This window comes from Pristiophorus japonicus, chromosome 12, assembly GCF_044704955.1.
Source record: "Pristiophorus japonicus isolate sPriJap1 chromosome 12, sPriJap1.hap1, whole genome shotgun sequence".
NCBI classification, from domain to species: Eukaryota; Metazoa; Chordata; class Chondrichthyes; family Pristiophoridae; genus Pristiophorus; species Pristiophorus japonicus.
In genome coordinates, this window is record NC_091988.1 from 140,352,015 (window position 1) to 140,371,248 (window position 19,234).

Sequence of the window (19,234 nt, forward strand, 5' to 3'; positions counted from 1 at the left end):
ACATTGAGCATAAAGTATGTATAGGGTTGAAAATTATCATTTGTTTAATAAAATTCTAGCAGTTTTGAACTTGTGCCCACAGCTAATGATTAAACTGGTTCAATTCTGGAGCATGAAACCATGTGGTTCAATTGTCTATCAGATCCTTATACAATAAAACATCAGAACGTCTGTTGTCGCCGTATTAACATCTACACATCTCATCATGAAGTGCATATGTAAACTTTTAAAAGTATTTAAAGATCCTAAATAAATTGCTGAGATCTAATTAATGCGCTCATTATTGTTTTCCTTGTCGTTTCAGTGCTGCAGACTTGTACGTCAAGGATTATTTTCATCGTCATGTCTGTTCTGGACATCCTGAAGACAAACCCCTGAGAATCAAATATGTGAAACAAAACCCCAATCGTACTGATCCCATCACAAAACAATACTGTTTAATTTCCGATTCAAGCAATTCATTTATTGCGCCTGACAGAAGTATCTTGGAATCATACCGTATAGTGATCACCACCTGCATGGAGGCAAAATTGTTTTCTGAACTCAAACTACCCCTTGGCTTTTTCACACATATTCTGATCGATGAAGCAGCTCAGATGTTGGAATGTGATGCACTGATTCCGCTGGCCATCGCAGGCAATAAAACACGGATTGCCCTGGCAGGGGATCACATGCAGGTGTCACCTAAGCTTTTTTCCATCGATGATAGTGAGATGGCAGACTACACCTTCCTCAATCGTCTGTTCCATTACTATCAGAAGGAGAAACATGAAAAGGCAGCTAAGAGCCGCATAATCTTCAGGGAAAACTATAGATCAGTAAAAGAGATAATTGACTTTGTGTCAAAGCATTTTTATGTGGGAAAGGTCGATGCCATTCAAGCAAGTGGAGACATTCCACGTCACCCGGACCAGGAGTTCTATCCTCTGATGTTTTGCCATGTTTCTGGGAGCAGCAGTTTCAACTCTTCCAAGTTATCCTGGTACAACGAGACCGAAATTCTCCAAGTTGTTGAAAAGGTGAAATCTGTTCTAAAAAACTGGCCCACGGAGTGGGGAGAACTGGATCAAAGGACAGTTTGTGTTGTGTCAACCGAAGGGTTTCAGGTAATACAGCTTAGAGTACATACTGACACCACCTAACAACTTGTAATAGAATAAGGTTGCTTTGAAAGGAGAGTTTTGGGAGTAGATTCAAGTTTCTGGAACAGTTAGGAATAGCCTATGGCAATAATTATGCCTTTGTGAGGCCAAGAATTTCTAACAGGGCCCATTTACACTGGGTTCTGCTGGAGAGGTTCCCACTCTCCCAGTGGCAAGTGACAGAGTCAGTCCTATTCAGTGAGCATTGCCTTTCCGTCCACCTTTGAGAATGTATGTCACTGTTTACAAGGTATGTTCATCAAGGCAGAACTACTTAGTTAAAGGGACACTGATCAACTGTGATTGTTTGTGCAGATCTTTACCATTTCTTGGGACTTTCTGCAGGTATTAGGGAAAAATAATCACTGTCATATTTGGGAAGCTTTCTCCTACATTTTTCATTACCCTTGGAAAGCAATCTATTTCGAAACAATTACTGCGCTAGTATCTGAAGACTGCACTATGTGTTTCCCACTGGGAATTCTACTTAATAAGTAATGGTACGGGAAACTACACTAATCAGGCAGCACCCAGAAAGAGCCAGATTATTCTAGCACTACCCATCCTGCAGGATCTATAGGGGCTGAAATTCAGGGTCTGAGAGAGACCCGTTACTACCGGTTTGCGGCAGCCATGCGGCGGAATCCCGTGGCTGCCGCTTTGTGATCAAATGGCCGCCCCGACCCAAATTCAGGTTGGGGATTTTTCGGCCTGGACCCGATTCCGCCGCGATGCTGATGACTGCCGTAAACGCATCATCAGAACGTGCACCACCGCTCTGCTTCACCTGAAAAATAAACCGAGCGAAATTCACCGGAAAAAAACGATGCCCCGCCGCGCGGTGCCCCCGACAGCTTTTTCTGTCGGTGAACTTTATCTGGAGAGTGTGCGGCCAAGCAAGGGGAGGGACCATTGCTGCGGCCGCCATGTATTTATTTTTGTCGGCCAACATCCCGATCGACCGGCAAGCTAGTGCCCACGTGTTTGGCCGGGCTATCAACGGGCAGCCTGGCACCCACTCTTGGGTGCCAGGCCACTGGCTTGGCCGAAACCCTCCCTGGTGGCCCAGTGGCCGAAGGTATAAAATGACAGATTCTATCCACTTTAATGGAGGGGAGAGAGCGTGGTGACACACACGCGCTGTGACGTTGCCACCGCTCCACTGCTGAGTGACAGCAGCAGGGTCCCGGTCCTGACCCAAATTCAGTCCCTCGGCCTGCCTTCCTATCAATCGCCTGCCCTCACTATGACCGATTTCCAGTGGGACTTTGAAAAAATATCAAAGTCTTGAAAATCGATCTTACGGCCGCCTCATGGATCCCAGCGGTAAAACCAGGTAGAAACTCATAGGTGCGCCAGCTTTCTGGCATACCTGAATTTCGGCCCCATAGACTCAGATACACTTTCCAAAACCTTTCCCAGGAACTCTGTCTCAGGAGGCTGTGCTTTAGTCATAAAGCTTTGGAGAAGCTCTGTCTGTTGCTGAAGTCATATCTACAAACAAGGTACACTGTAGGTAAAGCTCTAACTGTGGCAGAAAAAGTGACCACAGCTCTCCACTTTTACCACAGGCTCATTCCAGGAGCACAGGGTACTTTTATCAATCAGCATAAGTTGCACTGATGCTGAAATTGGCTGCCAGAAGTTCTACTTTGCCAGCTTAACTGCGGTAGAGTGGGGCTCCAGAAATTTCTAGGCCACAGTGGCGTGGATTTTGTGTGGAAATTAACGGTGAGGCTATCAGCGCTCATCGTTATTATGGAGAAAATTGGACAACAACTTCTGGCATCCACACATGCGCATTTAAATGCAGAAACCTGGAGATGCTGTCAGACTTTTATGTCAGGATTACTGAATTTGCTATTTTCCCTCAATTTTTCTTCTGGAAAGTTGTCTTGAAGGTGGTGGATCATGATGGGAAGAGTTTCAGGGACTGTCCCAGTATCTGCATTTTCCCTTTCTACCTTCACAGCGGAAGTGATAGGATATAGAGTAAGAACTCTAGATGATTTTCCTCACAGTACCTAGCTCTGAAACAGAAACAGATAGCAAGAGTTTCTATAGGTATATAACAAGGAAAAGAATGGCTAAAGTAAATGTTGGTCCCATACAGGACAAGACCGGGGAATTAGTAATGGGAACATGGAGATGCCAGAAACTCTGAAAAAATATTTTGTATCAGTCTTTACGGTAGGGACACTAAAAATATCCCAACAGTGGGTAGTCAAGGGACTATAGGGGGGGAGGAACTTAACACAATCACGATCACTAAGGAGGTGGTACTCAGGATCGAGTGTAACGTAGCCAGGTTTGCTGACGATACAAAGATGGGAGGAAAAGCAATGTGTGAGGAGGACACAAAAAATCTGCAAAAGGACATAGACAGGCTAAGTGAGTGGGCAAAAATTTGGCAGATGGAGTATAATGTTGGAAAGTGTGAGGTTATGCACTTTGGCAGAAAAAAAATCAAAGAGCAAGTTACTATTTAACTGGAGAAAGATTGTCCTAGGGGGATTGTTTGCAAGTGCTGTTGGGGAGGAGTTAAACTAATATGGCAGGGGGATGGGAACCAATGCAGGGAGACAGAGGGAAACAAAAAGGAGACAAAAGCAAAAGACAGAAAGGAGATGAGTAAAAGTGGAGGGCAGAGAAACCCAAGGCAAAAAACAAAAAGGGCCATTGAATATAAAGGGGCTGCAGGAGGGGTCAAAACTAAAAATCATGGTTTAAAAACTAATATTAAAACACTCTATCTAAACGCACGCAGCATTCGAAATAAAGTAAATGAGTTGACGGCACAAATCATTACAAATGGGTATGATTTGGTGGCCATTACAGAAACGTGGTTGCAGGGTGGCCAAGACTGGGAATTAAACATACAAGGGTATCTAACGATTCGGAAAAGTAGACAAGAAGGGAAAGGAGGTGGGGTAGCTCTGTTAATAAAGGATGATATCAGGGCAGTTGTGAGAGACGATATTGGCTTCAATGAACAAAATGTTGAATTATTGTGGGTGGAGATTAGAAATAGTAAGGGGAAAAAGTCACTGGTGGGCATAGTTTATAGGCCCCCAAATAATAACTTCACGGTGGGGCGGGCAATAATCAAGGGAATAATGGAGGCATGTGAAAAAGGAATGGCAGTAATCATGGGGGATTTTAACCTACATATCGATTGGTTAAATCAAATCGCACAGGGTAGCCTGGAGGAGGAATTCATAGAATGCATACGGGATTGTTTCTTAGAACAGTATGTTACAGAACCTAAAAGGTAGCAAGCTATCTTAGATCTGTTCCTGTGTAATGAGACAGGAAAAATAAACGATCTCCTAGTAAAAGACCCTCTCGGAATGAGTGATCACAGTATGGTTGAATTTGTAATACAGATTGAGGGTGAGGAAGTAGTGTCTCAAACGAGCGTACTATGCTTAAATAAAGGGGATTACAGTGGGATGAGGGCAGAGTTGGCTAAAGTAGACTGGGAACACAGACTAAACGGTGGCACAATTGAGGAACAGTGGAGGACTTTTAAGGAGCTCTTTCACAGTGCTCAACAAAAATATATTCCAGTGAAAAAGAAGGGCGGTAAGAGAAGGGATAACCAGCCGTGAATAACCAAGTAAATAAAGGAGAGTATCAAATTAAAAACCAATGCGTATAAGGTGGCCAAGGTTAGTGGGAAACAAGAAGATTGTGAAAATTTTAAACAACAGTTTAGTTTAACATCTGTAGTGGGGAAAATGCTTGAAACTATCATTAAGGAAGAAATAGCGGGACATCTAGATAGGAATATTGCAATCAAGCAGACGCAGCATGGATTCATGAAGGGGAAATCATGTTTAGCTAATATACTGGAATTCTTTGAGGATATAACGAGCATGGTGGATAGAGGTGTACCAATGGATGTGGTGTATTTAGATTTTCAAAAGGCATTCGATAAGGTGCCACACAAAAGGTTACTGCAGAAGATAAAGGTACGCGGAGTCAGAGGAAATGTATTAGCATGGATGGAGAATTGGCTGGCTAACAGAAAGCAGAGAGTCGGGATAAATGGGTCCTTTTCGGGTTGGAAATCGGTGGTTAGTGGTGTGCCACAGGGATTGGTGCTGGGACCACAACTGTTTACAATATACATAGATGACCTGGAAGAGGGGACAGAGTGTAGTGTAACAAAATTTGCAGATGACACAAAGATTAGTGGGAAAGCAGGTTGTCTAGCGGACACAGAGAGGCTGCAAAGAGATTTAGATAGGTTAAGCGAATGGGCTAAGGTTTGGCAGATGGAATACAATGTCGGAAAGTGTGAGGTCATCCAACTTGGGAAAAAAAACAGTAAAAGGGAATATTATTTGAATGGGGAGAAATTACAACTTGCTGCGGTATAGAGGGACCTGGGGGTCCTTGTGCATGAATCCCAAAAGGTTAGTTTGCAGGCGCAGCAGGTAATCAGGAAGGCAAAAGGAATGTTGGCCTTCATTGCGAGAGGGATGGAGTACAAAAGCAGGGAGGTCCTGCTGCAACTGTATAGGGTATTGGTGAGGCCGCACCTGGAATACTGCGTGCAGTTTTGGTCACCTTACTTAAGGAAGGATATACTAGCTTTGGAGGGGGGTACAGAGACGATTCACTAGGCTGATTCCGGAGATGAGGGGGTTACCTTATGATGATAGATTGAGTAGACTGGGTCTTTACTCGTTGGAGTTCAGAAGGATGAGGGGTGATCTTATAGAAACATTTAAAATAATGAAAGGGATAGACAAGATAGAGGCAGAGAGGTTGTTTCCACTGGTCGGGGAGACTAGAACTAGGGGGCACAGCCTCAAAATACGGGGGAGCCAATTTAAAACCGAGTTGAGAAGGAATTTTTTCTCCCAGAGGGTTGTGAATCTGTGGAATTATTTGCCCAAGGAAGCAGTTGATGCGAGCTCATTGAATGTATTCAAGTCACAGATAGACAGATTTTTAACCAATAAGGGAATTAAGGGTTACAGGGAGCGGGCGGGTAAGTGGAGCTGAGTCCACGGCCAGATCAGCCATGATCTTGTTGAATGGCAGAGCAGGCTCGAGGGGCTAGATGGCTTACTCCTGTTCCTAATTCTTATGTTCTTATATTCTTATGCAAAGTGATGCAGTATAGTGGGACCTGGGGGTACTTGTGCATGAAACACAAAAGGTTAGTATGTAGGTACAGCAAGTGATCAGGAAGGCCAATGGAATCTTGGCCTTTATTGCCAAGGGGATGGAGTATAAAAGCAGGGAAGTCTTGCTACAGTTATACAGGGTATTGCTGAGGTCACACCTGGAATACTGCGTGCAGTTTTGGTTTCCATATTTACGAAAAGATATACATGCTTTGGAGGCAGTTCAGTAGGTTTATTCCAGAGATGAGGGGGTTGACTTATGAGGAAATGTTGAGTCGGTTGGATCTCTACTCATTGCAATTCAGAAGAATTAGAGGTGATCTTATCAAAACGTATAAGATCATGAGGGGGCTTGACAAGGTGGATGCAGAGAGATGATGGGGGAGACTAGAACTAGAGGGAATAATTTTAGAATAAGGGGCTGCCCATTTAAAACTGAGATGAGGAGAAATTTATTTTCTCAGAGGGTTGTAAATCTGTGGAATTTGCTGCCTCAGAGAGCTGTGAAAGCTGGGACATTGAATAAATTTAAGGCAGAGATAGACAGTTTCTCAACTGATAAGGGAATAAGAGGTTATGGGGAGTGGGCAGTGAAGTGGACCTGAGTCCATGTTCGGATCAGCCATGATCGGATTAAATGGCAGAGCAGGCTCGAGGGACCATATGGACTACTACTCCTATTTCTTATGTTCTTCTTATGTTCTTATACTCTGCTCCTCCACAGAGTGCGGAGTAATAATTTTCCCTGATAGAGTCGGCATTGAAAGACAGGCAATGGTGTGAACTTGGGGTACTTGCCCACTAGACCCCACCAAAGGCGGCATAAAAAGTTAGGGCTGGTGCATTTAGGAGTAAGTGAATTTTTAACGGCTTGATAATTACTGCCAAACAATCTCACTGGCTCTGAAAGTTTAATGTTACAAGTGTGGAATCTCATTCCTTCAGAAGTAAATTAGTGTTGGAGATTTAAAAAAAAATTAAGATAATTTAAAAAAACTTTTTCTGTCTGTCTCTTTTATCTCTCTCTCTTAATCCCATCTGTCTTTCTCAATCTTTATTCTGCTTTCTGTACATGATTTAAATCTAATTTTTTCTTCCTGCTTTATACTTCCTGGTTTAGTAGCTCAGTGAAGATTCTTCAATCTGATTGGTTGAAGAGCCACGCCACAGATCTCCTGTAGAGACCGTCACATTGGATCAGTCATCGGATTAAAGCAAGTCTTTGCTCAAAAGCCCGCAAAAACCTTGTGGGCAGCTGGTAGCAAGGTGAACAGCGAGCGCCGTTCCTTCACCGCTGGCAGCAAAATCTGGGCGAATGATTCTGGCTAGGGAAGGATTTGTACAACACTATGCAGAATGATTCCAAGCAAGTGTGCACAATTAACTGCAATGAAGATGATTCTCCAGTATAAATGTTTTTTGCATGCACTAAGGGAAGGGAGCCATTGCTAGAATTGAATTTTCCCCTCCACATTTTGTACAGTGACATGAAATACTCTTGGAGCAAGTGCAGCATAAATTGGATACAGACTGAAGCTGTTTCTACTTTTCTCCAAAAATGTTTCAGAGCCCTACCCTCAGAAGAGCATGTCCTCTACTTTTTCTGTGTCCTACAACAGAGATCAGTATGGCCTGCTGAGATTCCCAACTTTGTGCAAATTAGTGCCAGAAAGTAGGCAGTTCTACACCTACTCGGGTGAGACAACTCACTTTGAACCAGAGGAGAAGAGACGCCCACTCATCAATCTGAGCTGGATCCAGACCTGAGATCCAGAAATGCAAAGGCAGTCACAACTACAATAATCTCTTTATAATTTCAAAAACCAATGCAATACATGCACAAGCATAACTATCTCTGTGTTACATCATCACATAATTATGGTTAATTTGCAAGACTACATGACACCTTTAAAAGTTTTCGGCAAAGATGCTTTGCATGTAGTTTTAGGTTGTCATAGAATCTAAGTTACACGAAGCTTAATTTAAAAGTTTGTACCTGTATACCATTTGTTGTGTATGGAGAAAGAGTCAGACTGAACATTGTGAGCTCAAAGTAAAGTGTGACCGTAGTCTTTTACTGCAGGTCTCCAGAGTGCCTCTCCAACCTGTGAAGCCTCCTTAAATACCTGTGCTCCCAAGGGATTATGGGACCCCTTGGGACCCTAAGGGATGAGCCCTCTGGTGGCTGTACAGAGTAAATACAAATCCACATATATAACACCATTAGTCTAGCTTCAGTCTATTATCTACATCCACTGCATTGAAATATCAGTTAATTAAATTGACAAACATGCAACTTTTCTACCTGCTATATTTTAGGGGAAAGCATGCTTATTAAATCTCAAAGCAGCATTAAAGGTCACAGCAGGCTCTTTATCAGCTTTCTCGTGATCATGTTATATAAACATTTCCTTGTTGCTGTCTGATGCAACAATTTCAGGCTCCAAGTCTTACCAGGTCGTTCAGTTAAACGGTTCCAAATTTGCCTGTGATGTTATTTAGAAATGCAGCAATTAATGTGTATAGTTCTTTGTTCCCTGAAAGAATGAGTTTAAATTCTCCTTTAGATTTGATTTCCAATTGCAAAACATCCCTCTGTGAGTCACATGATAGGATCATCATACAGCTGTTAATTATTACCAGCAGTGTTTTCATTTATTTTCTACATAGAATACATTTTTTCCCTGCTTCTGACTGTGATGGATATTAGTCCTGGGGATGGCCCACTCTTGTCTTTTGGTATCCATGCCTAAATTTTCCAATTGGGATTGGAAGTGATTAGAATTGAGGTGTTTAAAACCTTATAAGGATTTGATAGGATAGATACAGAGGAACTATGTTTTCTGATGGGGGAATCAAGAACAAGAGGACATAATCTTAAAATTAGAGCTAGGCAATCAGGATCGAAATCACGAAGCACTTTTTCGCTTAAAGGAGAGTAGACATTTTGGAACTCTCACCCCTGAAAGGCTGTGGATACTGGGACAATTGGAGCTTTCAAGACTGAGCTAGATAGACTTTGGTTTGTAAGTGTATCAAGGGATATGAAGGTAAGATGCAGGTCAGCCATAATTTAATTGAATGGAGGAGCAGGCCCGAGGGCCTGAATGGCCTACTCCTGTTCCTAATATTGCTATGTTATTTCACAGGGCTTCACTGCCCTCATTGCTGGCCACGCATTTCCTTCCACACATATCGAAGACGTACTGAAGGGCTTCCCAATAGCAGAGACATAGCTGGAGCCAGCACGGAAGAGGCTGCAGTACCTCTGAGCAACACACATCTGAGCTGTCCAACTCCCTGCTGCTCAGATGACAGTACATGTGACAGAAAGCAGTCAAGAGCTGACAGCCACCACAGCAGTGGGTGTGGTGGAAGCAGTTGCAGGACTATCAGATGACCCAGCACAAGGAGGGAGAGGGCTATCTCAATTCCAAGAAACTCCCATTGACACTGAACAGCCATCCTCCTCACTTTTTCCTGCGACTGGGGAAGCACCTAGGAGGACTAAGAGATACTAAGGTGCTGAAGATTAATTTTTGCCACTGCATTGTGCACAAGTAGAAAGTACTGAAATGCAGTCAGTGGATGTGGCACTTAGTTAGAGCCTGCTGGATAACTGCAAAGTTATCTCAGCAGGGAATTCTTCTGACTGATGGTCCGTGTCTTGCTCTGCCTTTGACTGTGGGTTGGCCTCCGCTTCCTCTACCTGCTCCATTGTTAGGCCTCTCTGGATGGCAAAGTTGTGCGGCATGTGGCAGTCTATGATAAGCCTGGAGACCCTGGTGAGTTGGTACTGTAAGATGCTTGATCCCTGATTTGCTGGGCTTTAACCCATAACTTTCGTACAGAAGCCAAGGTACTGAACTCTGAGCCAAACTGACATCATTAAGCACGGTGGCTGTTAATGACCCTGAGAAACGTAAATATACATAGTCAGTCCTTGAAATAGCTTAGCTAGGGAGGTCAAGGCAAGTCAGATCTCTTCAAGGTCCAGTTCGGCAATATCTTGAAGAGAAGCAGACCATCAGGGATAGAGGGAAGGCAGTCTAGATATGCCTTTAAGGGCTAATTTTGTTGTTCCTTGCTCCCTGGGGAATACTCCAAGGTCTGGAAAAAAGGACAGAAAAACATTTTATCAGGTCTCTGGCCCTTTTGCACTATTCCAAGATTTCTGGAGGGATAAAAATTAGCCTTCTCCACTGTTGAGCTTTTCTTTACAAGGGTTGTGAATACTTAAGGATTCATGCACTGTGACAATCACTTCTTTGTCATTTAAAAATGATAGTAACTAAATACAAATTGCTGCAGTTAATAGAACATTGATGGAGAGATTATATATTAAATGTAGTGAAGCACATTTTTAAAACATTTATTTTTGGCCCAATTCTTATCCCTCCCAATATACAGATACTGATAATACAGGAAGATGAACTCAAACCATCAAAGCCTGTTAATCTAAGTCAGGCAGATTAATGAACAAACAAATATTGTATTACAGTATGTTCTTCAGGGCCATGGGTTCAAACTGATAAAAGATAAATTTGAAACGATGTCAGGATGTACTTTGCAAAGAGTGACTAAAATCTGGCTTTTGGGTAGTGTAGTGACGTCATTTGCAAAACAGTTGAGTTGTGTGCTGGAAACTATAGGCTTAGTTTCAATAGAAATAAATTGATGCAAATGAACCTTCCTTACCCGTCTCTATCTTGACATACTAGTTGATGGGGCCTGGAGGCTATCTTTAAATTGCCCCTAACTGTTTCTAAGAGATAAATGAAAGTGTTGTACAATGAATCGCTGTTGAATTTGCCTTTCTACCTGTGGAGGTACACATGGCCTTCGTTTGACAGCCACCCACATAGCATGATTGAAATTGGGAACTTGCCAAAAGTAATTGCAAAGTTAAAATTGTACTCTAGTCTCTGTAAAAGATTCTCCATTCTACTTAGAAGGATTTTGAATTTATTTCACTCCAATAAAAAATAAAATGCCACTAATTTGCACATTTCATTTAATATTTGCTTTTAAAATGTTATTTTCAGGTTCAGTGCTTGAGGCAAGAATTCAGGAGACAGCGACTCGCGTCAGTAACTGTAGAGACTGTCTTCAATATTCAAGGTAGATGCATTTAAAGCCAGTTGAACTATAAAAGAGCTTTTAATATGTTTTTAATGCTGAAACTGCATTTGGAGTTTCTCCCTTCTGTTGAGAAATCACTTCTGCTTATACCGTGAGGTTGTTATATAATTACAGAAATCTGTGAGTATGTGTGCACGCAGTATTTTTGTCCCTCTTGAAACTCTTTTTCAATTCAGATCTGTGCAGATGAGTCGAAAAGACATATTTAAAATATCCCCTGTTGAAAGCGGTCTAAGATTAAAATTATACGGCAAGATGTTATCAGACACTGGAAATTCAAGATTCTGTCAGATTCTGTACTAATTAAAATTCTATATTTAGAAAATGCTTTTAAATTTCCAACAGTTATACTGCTATTGTGAGCCTGGACATTAAATTCTTGTGGTGAGGGTTAATTTGGCAGGCATTATTCAGGGTGTATATAGCAGCTGTCTGGAGGATTCAGCATGAGACACGATCGATTTTGGTCTTGCATCATTATTATAAAGTGGTCACTGAGTTGCCAACACAAAACAAGTTTCCCAATAGGCTGCCTGCCGATCTGAAGGCAGGAAATTGGGCAGGGTGGCTGGCTCTGAGTGTCTGCTGCAGAACCTTAAAGGGCTGGGTTGTTAGCCTTAGAAATGAAAAGCAGAATTTTGGAGCAACATATTTGTAGAACCTACAGCAGTAACTACATTTGTTCTTTCCTCCCCATGTCCCCATTTTTTTCTCTGGCTCTGTACCTGTTTAACAACTGTTCAATCTCTAACTTCTTCCAGTTCTGACTCTTAAAACGGCGGGCCGTTTTAACCACTCCCCCCCCGCCCTCCCCACCCTCCAACAGGGTGCTGGGGGTGTAGCGTAAAATTTCAAAAATCTGAAGCCCGAACCCAAGCCACCACAAACACACTCACTTCCAGTTTTCATTGCAGGCGGGTTAGGGGGAGAGTGACTCGAGAGGTGGGTCAGTTATTTAAATATGTTAACAAGGCCGCGTGCCTCAAATTTTAACAAATTTTTGATTTAACACCTCCTGCATGGGTTTCCCAGGACTCGGGAAACCCGGCAGCTGAAGGAAGGCAATAACGGCTGAATTCATCAGGTAAGTGCCTTTCTGCCACTTCTTGTGGGCCAGCAAGAGCAGGAGTGCTTCCCCTGGCCCCTCAAGCAAACCTGCTTCCCTCCCCGTGATCGGATCCACTTCCCACGATCTGAAGCCACCCCCCCCCTCGCTCGATCCTGTGATCTCTTCAACCCCTTCATGATTTCCCCACCGACCTGCGATCTCTTCAAACCCCGCAATCTCCTCCCTGACCCACACTCTGCACCCCGCCCCCCCGACCCATAAACTCTTCAACCCCTCTGCGATCCCCCCCACCCCGACCAGCAACCTCTTCTAACCCCCAGTGATCTCCCCCCTCAACCCACGGTCTCCCCCATAATCCATGAGCTCTTCAAAGCAACCCCCCCTCCACAATCCGACCCTCTCTCTCCGCTCCCTGGCTGTGGCCTTTCCATGCAGGCCTTCCTCCTTGACAGCCAGCCATCTCTCAATCTGGTTGGCTGCTGGTTGGGAGACAGAGAAAAAAAATTAAAATGTGATCCTGCCGCTAAATTCTTCAGGACCTCCATGTTACCAGCATTTCTGCCAAGCTAACTTCTTTCGGCTAACTTCATGAATTTGATATTCCAAGTTCACTATTTCCATTCCTTGATCCATTATTACTGTCACTGGGAGTAACTTTAGTTACAATTCCCAACGGACAGTAAAAAAGAATGACACCGGCATAATAGTTCAACAACAAAGAAACCATTTTCCCTTATTTCTTCAGTAAGACGTATTTGGGCCGAAATTGCTCCACTCCTTAAAGTAAGGCCTTTCCGACCGGGGGCAGGCAGATGAGCCAACCCATCAGAAATTGCCCCTGAGCCTGGGGAGGCAGAAATGGGTTTTTGCCCCGCCCGGCATGCCCGCCCCGTCGGCCACGTGCCAACCTGTTACCGCCCAGTGGCGACCCCTTTCTGCCCCGCGAGCTCTTCAAAGCACCCCACCACCACAATCCGGCCCTCCCTCTTAAAAGAAATGGCCGATAATTACTAACATTTACACCAAGGCTGCGGGTTGGGCCGAGGAGGAGAAAAAGACAAAAAATAGTTCTCCAAAAGATATAAAATTAAAAAATCAGAAAAACATTCTCAAGACCCTTTTCACTTAAATCACTGCAAGAGAATTTTAAAATAATTAGTAAAAACCCATTTACTTACCTTTTTTTGCAGGGCTACTTACCTACCGCCCAGCACTGTCCAGTTCCGCTGCTTCTCGTGGGCGATTTTTAAAAAACTTGCCTACGAGTCACCGCTGAGCCAAAAATTGGGTGATGGCAGTCTATGGGCGGGGCACGCTGGCAGCTCACTCTCCAGTGGTACTTCGAATCTGCCAGCGGAACTCAGCTGTGGAAGTTTTCGCCGCCCCGGTTCTCGCCCAAAATGATCAATACCGCAAGAAACTGAGCGGCAAAGCAATGGAAATTCTAGCCCATATATGAATCTCTAATTGACCCAGGAAGACACAGCAATTACAGCACAAGTGATCTTAAAGGAACACACTAAGTTACACAGAGCCGCACATTCACAACAGAATGATACATCCTGCATTAGTTGCCGAGTGGTCCTATCCTTACAAAATAGCTCATCCTTTAACTGACCATGAGCAGTACCATAGGAGGTCTACTCTTAATAAAATAATGTTACCACTGTTGGCACTATTGAGTGTGGATTGTCAGCACTCAAACTATTACACTTGCTATTTCCTAAATGCTAAGTAACTTTAAAAATATTTTATGATATTAATTTTGGAGATTTTAGTTTTTTCAACTCCCAGAAGACAGATTTCTGACAGAAATCTTTGATTGTGTGAAATTTCTGACATCTTCCTGAATCCTACGACCGTACTTAATAACACAGGGAGTCAATACACTGCCTTAGAAAAGAAACACTTGAATATTTTGATTCACTTATTTACAGGAATGATAGCTTCATATGGAATAATTGTTTTGTTCTTGTTCTCACCAGGAAAGCAGTTCAGAGTGATGATCATCTCTACAGTGCATACTTCTGAAAGCAGCACTTCTCCAAAGAGTGCTAGTTTAGAGTTTTTCAATCAACCTCAGGTTTTGAACACAGCCATGACACGGGCCCAATCTCTTGTGATCGTTGTTGGTGATGCTGTGGCTCTTTGCTCTGTTGGACAATGCAGCAAAATTTGGAAGAAGTATATTCAGGAGTCTATTGACAAACAAAGCATTTACCCAGAGGAGCTGACAATGGGACAGATTAAACAGGCCATTGTTGACACTGAGAACTGGGCTTCCAAGGAGGAAGATGAAAGTGACAATGATTCTTATTATTCAGACAAAGATGTTGATCCAATACTACAAGAACTTTTAGATGAGAGCAAGAATATGACATTAACAGTGACTGAGGAAGGATTGATCGATGCTGTTGAAGGAGAGGAAATAGAACAAGAGAATATGAGTAATGAAATCCTAGCAGCCTCCACTCAGAAATCCACTCAGTCCTTTCAGAAGAAACAAAATGTACAGTACACAGATTATCCTGCACACGTCCTGGAGACACTGCTGTTAACTCAGCCTACAATGTATAAGCGATGTGAAATAGTCATGGAAAAATTTTACAAAGGCTATGCCATCACCCTGGATGAGCTTCAGCCTGTACACATTATGATAAAAGGTCGGGTTAACTGTGGAAAGTCATTTCCTGGTGATCAGGTTTTAGTTGAAATTCTGACCCAGAACTCGGACCAAGGTGATAATTCTGGTGCCAGTGGAAAGGTTGTTGGTGTGTTGAAGAAAGGCGATTTGCCGAGAATCTTTGTCTGCACAGTTGATGAATATGATTCCCGTGTAATGGTTCCTGTCAACAAATGTGTTACAAAAATCTACACATCAGGAGATAAAAAATCTCGCAAAATAATCCCTATTCACAAAGGTAACAAAGAAAGATATGTGATAAAAGATACTATATACCTTACTGAAGAAATAAGGAGAAATTATTTCTTTGTTGTTGAAATACTATGCTGGCGTAAATGTTTCTACTTCCCATTGGGAATTGTAACGAAAGTACTCCCTGCAGCAGTAACAATGGATCAAGGACTGAAAATATTGAACTTGGAATATCAAATTCAGGACACTTATCCAAAAGAAGTTATCAAAGAGTTAAATGAACACAGTCAGGAATTAAAAAAAACATTTGGGGAAAAACAAATGGACTGCCGGAAGTATTTCACATTCACCGTGGATCCCAAGAATTCCAAGGATCTTGATGATGCTATTAGTGTGAGAGAGTTAGATGAATATTACGAAATAGGGGTTCACATCGCAGATGTAGCAAGCTTTGTGCCAAAAGGCAGTTCCTTAGATGATGAGGCATGCAAGCGTGGAGTTACTTATTATCCCCCTGACAGAGATCCAATTCACATGCTACCACCAAAGCTCAGTCAAGAACTCTGCAGCCTGCTGCCAGGAAAAGACCGCAAGGTCATTTCTTTGTTTGTTGTTGTACAAAAGGGCACAGACAAAGTTGTTGAAGCAAACTTTTCACTTTCTGTTGTTCAGTCAGATAGAAAGCTTTCCTATGAACAAGCAGAGGATATTATCAAGGATTTTAGTGGAAGTGAATTGAGATTTGATACTTTGGAAGATTCGATTGCTGTAGCCTTTCACTTTTCCAGAATTCATCGAAAATGTCGACTTCAAGATGCTTGGCATTATGACCAGCCCGATGAAGAAAAGCAGCCAGGAAACAGACAGTCCCATCAGATGATTGAAGAACTCATGATAATGATGAATAGCTTTGTTGCTGAATTCTTGACCGATAAGACGCAAACAATACGTGTGACACCATTGAGATGCCAGGGTTCTCCTGCTCATCAGCAGGTGGCAAATCTAGAAAGTAAGCACAGAAACCTGATTTGCCTTTCTATCTATCTCTCTCACCACGTGGGCATCTCACCGAATTGTGAATCTCTACCTTGTCAGGAATTCCAGATCTTGTCTTCTTTGTGGAACAGTCTGATAAAAGCAGCTGAGGATAATGATGTTCACAAGTTGACAGATTTCATTGCAACAGATGATATCCACCCAAATCTTGCACCAGTATCATTAGAACTAAGAAAACTTATGCTCAAATCCTTCTTTGTTCGCTCCGACGCAACATCTCTATCAAGGCAGGAGCATTACTCTCTGCACCTTGAATCTTATACCTGGGCCACATCACCCATTCGCCGATATCTGGACATTATTGTTCAGCGTCTCCTTGCCACAGTCCTACTCAGGGGATCGCTTCCATACACCACACAGGAAATTGACAAATTATGTAGTGATTTCAACAGAAAGAATAGGAAGGCTGCAAATTATGAAAAAAGAGTTCAAAGCCTTTACTTGGCAACACAGCTTAGAAACCAAGTGATGCAAAAGCTGGCATTCGCTGTTGATGTTGAACCACTGACCGGGTACTTCAATATTATGTTCCCTTTGAACCGAGAAACTCTAGCAGATCTCTATCGTATAAACTACAGAACTCTGCAGCTGGTGGAGCAACCTGCATTTGATCAGAGAAACCAATCAATGAAATTAACATGGAAGAAAAGAGTCTACTGCTTAGAAACATCAAGAGATGTCATTCTTCCACCTGAGCCATTCTGTAACCCACATGTCCGTACTATTAGTGCAAACACTTGGCAACAATTTGTGAAAGCAGTCAGATCAGAAGAATTTGCCAAGGTGGCTGCCCTTCTTCTGGAGGAGAGCCAAGGTGCCAAACCTAATGGCAAGCAAGGACATTGTGGCAAGATAGAAATAAGCAAGTGCCAACTTTCAAAGATTTCACATTATGTACACATTTCCCTGGAGGTGAAAAATGGTGATGCATTGCAGTTGCAGCTGACCACAGATATAAAGAATGGCTTCTTGGTGCCAGCTGTGCAGTTGTTGAATATAACTCCAATGTTTGAGATTTGTGTAGAGCATGCAGAAAATCCCATTACATGCTTCTCAAAGTATGCTTCAAGGTCACCCCAAAAGCATTATCATGATGTAAAGGAATACCAAACAATCTGGAAACCATTGTGCGCAATGGAATCTGCATCAAGTGCTGTAAACGAGAATGAAGTCATAGTCATCTATGATGTTAAGATAACCTGGGCACCGCAGGATACACAAGATAGAAAGCTGCAAGGCTCTTTTTCCATTCCCAAAGAATACTGTAAAAATTGGCACATTGAAAGTGCACTGACCAATTGCTATCTGTGTCTTCAGTGTAGGGGCTTGAAACAAAAAATAGCAAGGAATCTGACCAAAAATGATGAGCCTCTTCACCAAAGTTTGAAGGGACTTCACATATCAGAAAACTCCTCAGAGCTGAATATTGACCCCAACACCTACACCTGGGTGGCACATGCTGTGACTAATAGGTTTGACAATGATCGTCCTAAACCCGACAGAGAACCCGACATCAAGACAACATTTTCTGTGCACCAAAACTCCATGGCTACAATCCCAAAAGAAATATTCAAGAAAAATACAAAGTTTGTTGTGGAGATAATTCCCAAACAACTTCCTGATCTGTAAGTACTGCGACTGGACAATCACAATTGAAGGTTTTCTGTCCCATTTTGGAGTCGTTTGTTGGAATAAGAATTTTGGATTCCTAAGCCACTAGGATTTGGATTCAAAAGTCACTAAATTAAATTCGTCCATTTTGTTTTCACTTGCATGAGTACCCAAGGTACCTGTATCTTCCCACATGCACTGTACAGTTGAGAAAATAAATACACACCAGACCAAATGGTGCACCAATGATGTTAGGAAAATAGATCCTATCCTAAAAATTATTTCCCATAAAACGTGTTATCATCAATTTTGTCATTTAATCTGTTCAGGCGAGATTTGATATATTTTTGTAACAGATTGCGATCCTGAGCCATGTCTTTATTTTCATCCAGCTGATCTATAATCTCAGTACCCAAGTAATAGCTGTATATTGTAATGCAGATGAGATATTTGACATAGTGAAATGGAAATTTTTGCTTCATATATTCCAGTATTTTTGGTTTGAATTTGTTTTCTTAATGGATTTCCACATTACTCAGTTAGCCTTCAACCGTGGTTATCATGAATAGCTTTAGATCTTGCCATTTGTTTGATTATGACTATCCCAACAAACATGGCCTCTGCTCTGCTAGTCATCTTTGTCCAGCACAACAGGTACAGTAGCACATAAGAACATGAGAATTAGAAGCAGGAGTAGGTCATATAGCTTTTGAGCCTGCTCCGCCATTCAATAAGATCATGGCTGATCTTCGACCTCAATTCCACTTTCCCGCCTGATCCCCATAATCTCGTGAGTGCCCTAGAGTCCAAAAATCTATCCATCTCTGCCTTGAATATACTCAGCATTCACAGCCCTTTTGGGTAGAGAATTCCAAAGATTCACAACCCTCTAAGTGAAGAAATTCCTCCTCATTTCAGTCTTAAATGGTCAACGCCATTATTCTGAGACTATGCACCCTACTTGTAGACTCACGAGCCGGGGGAAACAATTCCTCAGCATCTACCCTGTCAATTGCCCTTGGAATCTTATATGTTTCACTGAGATTGCCTCTCATTCTTCTAAACTCCAGAGAGTATAGGTCCAATCTACCCAATCTCTCCTCATAGGACAACCCTCTCATACCAGGGATCAATCTAGTGAACCTTCGATGTACCGCATCTAAGGTATGTATGTCCTTTCTCAGATAAGGAGACCAAA

The 19,234-nt window shown here is 42.5% G+C and overlaps 1 protein-coding gene across 7 annotated transcripts in view; it reads left to right on the plus strand.

The window, feature by feature from the left end:
• Window positions 1-19,234, plus strand: part of helz2a (helicase with zinc finger 2a) — a 223,040-nt gene that overhangs the window by 124,601 nt on the left and 79,205 nt on the right. For all 7 annotated transcript variants that reach the window (XM_070895983.1, XM_070895982.1, XM_070895988.1 and 4 more), the window contains 3 exons: window positions 305-1,106; window positions 11,329-11,404; window positions 14,480-18,050. In XM_070895983.1, the coding sequence (XP_070752084.1) occupies window positions 305-1,106; window positions 11,329-11,404; window positions 14,480-18,050 (4,449 nt within the window). The remainder of the gene's footprint in view (window positions 1-304; window positions 1,107-11,328; window positions 11,405-14,479; window positions 18,051-19,234) is intronic.